The 5467-nt window shown below is 39.7% G+C and overlaps 1 protein-coding gene across 1 annotated transcript; it reads right to left on the bottom strand.

Moving 5' to 3' along the window:
• Positions 1–1284: 1284 nt before the first annotated feature.
• On the bottom strand, positions 1285–3927 carry LOC106820678 (protein unc-93 homolog A-like). Its single transcript, XM_014825180.1, has 4 exons — positions 2974–3927; positions 2310–2577; positions 1747–1933; positions 1285–1453 (listed from the first exon to the last, which is right to left on the bottom strand). Exons 1-4 carry the CDS (start codon positions 3925–3927, stop codon positions 1285–1287), a joined length of 1578 nt encoding a protein of 525 aa, XP_014680666.1.
• Between the last annotated feature and the right edge of the window lie 1540 nt (positions 3928–5467).

The raw sequence follows: 5467 nt of genomic DNA, 5'->3' as shown, positions 1-5467 counted from the left end.
TAAAAAAACCGTTTTGTTTGTTTTGTTATTTATTTTGATTAGTTTTTCATACATTTAATCATGACATCGACATAAATTGTAATATATGCCGCTTAAGTTATTTTTTATTAGCATGTAAATATTCGATTACTGTACTGTACTGATTACTACATATATTTCATTTATATGTGTCCAACATATTTTGTACATAACTTCATGTCTGCTGCTTGTTCTATTTCCAATTATGTTCAATTTTGCTTTTGATTTATTGTTATCATACAAACATTTTGTTCAAATATTTCTCATCATACATCTTATTCTTATGACAGATGCCTTTATACTTAATTAAATTTCTCTAAGGGTTGGCTGACTAGATGACCGTATGGTCTTTTCGCCATCTTTTCACTGCACGTTATTTATATTTTGTTAACAAAATCCTTGTATCTGCTGATATTGGAAGTGATAAAATAAACTCTCTTATCTTATCTTATCTTATCGCTTAGACGGATATATAAATTGAGAGTCCACGCATCAATTATACCTTCATAATACACAACATGATGTGGATCGGAAGTAACTTGCGGATTTTTTGCGAATGGATGGGCAAGAAAAAGGCTAAAGAGAGACTAAAAGAGAATAAACCGCACAATAAAATTAATGTTTGCGTTAAATTTTTATTTATGTACATCCGTTCCATACACATGTCGGGAAATGGCGCCCCTCCTCTCTGTTTAGGCCTCTCTCTAATCATTACATTCATCAATTGGTTATCACGCTTAGCGAAGCCTCATAGATGGCGATTACTCTACGTATGTTTGTCTTTCAACTCAAGTTCTCTTGGCTCTTCAGTAGTACTTCAAGTTCGATTAAGCAGCACAACTGCCCTTGTGCTGCTCTTCATCTGCACCCGAGTTCTCACCTGTTAAGCTATATTTATCAGTTCTGTGCCAAAATAAAAAAATAAAAATGCTCTTTGATATTTCTATATAATGAGGACGCAATTAGGGGAAGGTCGAGTAAAATGGACATTTTAAGCATTCGCTTGAATCACCTCGAAAATTATGAAGTTAAGACAGTCTGCCAGTGTTTTTGCAATCTTTATTCTGTGATAATTCAATGACTGTAATGAAAAAGGGGAAACTAGATCATCACCTGGAATTACCCAAGCGTTTCATTTTACACCACTGTCTTGTACACGAAGCGCGAAACAATGAACGAAATTTCGCTCATTTTTTAGGTTATACTCAAATATTTCTCTCAACGTTAGACGGATGTAGGAAAGCAAAGAATTAAGTGGCCGCACTTCTACGTTTCTTCGTCTTTGGTCGCTTCGGTCAACGTGTCTCCCTCGCACTTGGGATTGTCGCTACCATTCTGTGCCTTCTTGTCTCCCATCTCCTTCTGATGAATAGAAGCTAGTGGTACATTCTCCACATCGGGCTGGGCGCTGGCAGAGTCACCTGCTGTGCGATTCCTGCATAGTCATAACATGCATAACATAGTCGTGCTCGGTTTGAAATAACAACACAGATTCACTAGCCTATCGCGTAAGTTCTTGGAGCATTGTGGGCGGGGAGTCTCGTTGCGTGCGTTTTGAGTCGATGAATTTCATAATGATTGTGAGATTTTCCAAAGTAAAGTTCATCATTCCTATCGGTGGTAGAGCTATTCACTAAAAATAAACCTGATATTGACATCATACTTTCGAGACATGAAAGCATATGAATAATAAATAGCAAAACAATATATAATGATAATAGTTGGCACCTATTTCTAAACTCGACAATGCCATAGAGGATCATTCCTGCTGTTAACCATCCTAGGGTCATCCACAACTTGGGCCTTGTGCACAGGTATTGTTCACAGGCAAAGGCAATAACAAATCCTAGACTTTCCCACAGGCGGTAGTTAGAAAATGCTGCCTTTTGCTCCACGAACAAGGATCCGTAGAGTGCTGTAAGATACGTATACCACGAATCAGTGAGACACACGACAGCACAGGTATTATCACAATCAAGTAAACATGCCTGCCCTGCCGGTCATTAAAATTACAAGTAAAAGTTTGAACTCTATCGATATACGAATTATCATATATTTTTAACCTCTTACACTAATATAATATGATGCTAAATGATTAACCAATACTGTCTCGACCATGCCGTAAAAGTTGGTTTGATATTTTGATGTGTTAATGGCAGGTTCGTGGAAGAAATAGTTTTTTTTAGATGGAGTAGGGTAGAAATGATCGGGACGAACAAACAAGGGACTAAAATACTAAAAGATAAAAAACCGAGCCTGATAAGAAATCATTAAGCAGCAATTTAACATACAGTTTATCTGGGTTTGCCAGACGCCATCTCCAATCGCCCATGCAATAACAATGATGAAGTATACGGCTTTCTCGTCTGGATGTGGTTGCCATAGGAACATGGTCAGGATGGCAGCTGCATGCACTACCGTCCCCAGTACGAACATGGGAATTCGTCCGGTGAATTTAGTCAACTGTCCGCCACACAGCGACCACAAGGCATCAACTACTCCATAGGAAATCATGATGTATCCCACCATGTGGATTCCCCATGAACACGTGATATATGCCTGCGTTGACAAATATGAATAACGTGTTCACAAAAGGAACGTCGCCATTGGGGACGATTGAGGGAAACTATCTAATGTCCTCTCAGCCTATATTGGCACTAGAAAACGCGAATGTACAAGGAAATATCGATACTCTTTTAGCATAAACATAATGAAAATAATATCGGAAGGAAATCGGGGTTAGCCCTTCATGTAGAGTGATTGATTGATTAATTAGTGGGTAAATGACAGAAAGGGCCTTCATAGTCAATGCTGTCATACGTAATATGAATGTAAATTTCCACAATAAATGATCGTAAAAATCCCATGTAGGGGGGGGGGGCCTACATGATCCCCTTTACTATATCATGTCCTACCTTAGAATATCGATTATCTTTTAACTAAAAAGCAGCGTACCTTTGTAAATTCGGCTGCTGCAAACGCCTCTTCAATGCCGCTATAGATAGTCAGTGGAATCAGAAGCAGCTGATTTAAGTGTCTCAGGTGTTTGAAAGTGTCGGGCAAAAGACTAAAATCTAGTTTAAAGCCACTGGTTTTACTCATCCTGGTGACATCCTGTTCAAGCTGGTCGAAGAAAATGGCAACGACGGCAGCAGCAGCTAATGAACACCCAGTGTAAATTCCGAAGAGCAAATACACTTGGTTGTCATGTGGCCTTTCTAAGTTAGTGTTGTTTAAAACATGGTCAGGACAAAAATGGACTCCGCAATCAGTTATTTCCTCTTCATCTACGTCTCTGTCCACGATGTCAGTTTTGAAGATGCTCGCCGAAATCAGATTTCCCCAGATCTGACCGGATTGAAAGAACATGAAGAACACGCCAAAAAACATTGAAATGACAGCTTCACGGCTCTGTTTCGTTAGATCTGCGTAATCGGATGCTATCTGAGAAAGATAGGTGCATTTGGCTGCCCAGAGCGGTGCTCCTCCCACCCCAAGTATGAAGGCAGTTGGCATTAAGGTCCACCAGCTGGCATAGAAGTTGGCCGCCATGTAAGGAGAGTAACACAAGATCGAGAGGCATATGGTCCACTTACAGCCGAGCATATCCATGAGTGGAACAGGGACGAACAAGCATGAAAGAATTAATCCGATGTAGATCACACTGAGCGACGCCGTACCAAGTCCCGCCTCTGCATTCAAGCTACTCTGCAGATTCTGTACGGCGAGGTATGCCGTGAACAGCAACATGAAGGCAAAACCTACAATCAGTAGGTTCTTTATAATTTTTAATCGCAACTTCCGTCGAGATCTATCGTCTATTTCATCCACGTGATATATTCCTTCCGGTCTCATCTTTTGATGCGCAATGCTCGCCTCTTTATTCATCTTCGAGAGTTTCTCAGGCATGTTAATTCTACCATTTACAATTTAACAGAAAACGGTCCATGTAGCAACTTAGAAGATCGCTGAAGCTTGGCTCAAAACTGATACGTATATAATATAGCATATTATGCTATTATGCCTTCTTTCACACTAGCCATGACAGTGTAGCTACATAAAGAGTCAATGATCTGAAATCTTGCAAGCTGTAGCATAGGTTAGGTTTCGACGAACCCTGCCTTGATTGGTCAGTATTTACCGTAAATGTACCAAACCGTGATTGAACCAGGTATATGATCATGTGCTGTTTATCAGGTCGGTGCCAGTGTTGGCGTGCCTTTGTGCTCGCATTCCTGGACGTGGATGGGGTGCAATAAACCCCCTATGTGTTCAACCCCCCGATTGCATGGATTTTATATACTCTTGATATCTAACTCAAATATGAACGTGCAGAAAACACAAATAACATCTTTGTATCCCGGCTACCGATAAAATGAATAAATATTAAAGGCCAAACGGTAATGGACTGTGATAAACGTGCGATAAAACGTAATTCTGACCTTGATCAATCCTTACCGACAATTTTTTTTTTTTTACTGGGCATTTCTGTCTCTATCTACACTTCTCTCTTCGTGTTATATATGTATATATATACTCATTATTTATCTGGAGATGTATTAAAGTCCATCCGCAACGGGGCCATGACTAGGGTAATGCCTATGACAGCAGATCAGGCTCGTCTTTACAAGCATGCCTTTAATTAATTAAATGCGTGTATGTAAAGTTACAAGCATGCACGTAATTAATTAAATGCGTGTATGTAAAGATACATGCATGCTTGTAATTCCAACCAATCAGACAAAGTCTTACAAATAATTAAACGCGTGTATGTAAAGTTACAAGCATGCATGTAATTCCAACCAATCAGACTCTGCCAAGGCCGTACGCAGGAAATTTTCTGTAGGGGGGCAAATACGCAGGACATTTCCTGTAGGGGGGGCAAAGGTACTCCCCACGCCCTCTATTGCCCTATTTGTCCCATTAAAAGGCATACTCTGAAAAAAACAGCGTGTGGAAACGCTTGCACCTATTCGGTGGATATATGTTTCCATTAAGCCGGCTGATCGCGTGACGTCAGTGGCTATTTTTTTTATAATAAATTTTCTAAAGACGCTGAGTAGCCTCGCTCGTACGCCGGCGGCCGTTACTTCTGTAGGTCGTTGGTTCGAATCCCATCTGTTTACATTTTTTTATTTTTTTATTTTTCTATTCTCTATTTTTTACCCAATTAACGCAAATAATTACATGATTTATTTACAATTTTACATTCCTTTTTTTTAAAATAAATTAAATTTATTAGTGTTAATGAAATTTAATTAGGGTTAGGGTTAGGGTTAGGGTTAGGGTTAGGGTTTTTGCATCATTCTTTAATATATACGAAAAGTCTGATGCATGCGCAACCATCAGCAGGCTGTATGCGTACATGCATTCAACATCGGAGATAGCCGAGTTCGCGCGTGACGTACACTGACGTCACGCGATCAGTCTGTCTAATGGAAACATATGC

The sequence above is a fragment of the Priapulus caudatus genome, unplaced genomic scaffold, assembly GCF_000485595.1.
Source record: "Priapulus caudatus unplaced genomic scaffold, Priapulus_caudatus-5.0.1 Scaffold43, whole genome shotgun sequence".
In the NCBI taxonomy this organism is placed as follows: domain Eukaryota; kingdom Metazoa; phylum Priapulida; class Priapulimorpha; order Priapulimorphida; family Priapulidae; genus Priapulus; species Priapulus caudatus.
Note: the sequence above shows the minus strand (reverse complement) of the source record. Positions and strands in the feature narration are given on the sequence as shown.

What these genes read in the sequence shown, in the direction of transcription:
- LOC106820678 (XM_014825180.1), bottom strand. Translation starts at nt 3,927, where the DNA reads ATGCCTGAGAAACTCTCGAAGATGAATAAAGAGGCGAGCATTGCGCAT. An exon ending in CTGGCAAACCCAGATAAACT is followed by an intron (nt 1,934 to 2,309) that starts GTATGTTAAATT and finishes CGTATCTTACAG; the next exon opens with CACTCTACGGATCCTTGTTC. An exon ending in ATTGTCGAGTTTAGAAATAG is followed by an intron (nt 1,454 to 1,746) that starts GTGCCAACTATT and finishes ATGACTATGCAG; the next exon opens with GAATCGCACAGCAGGTGACT.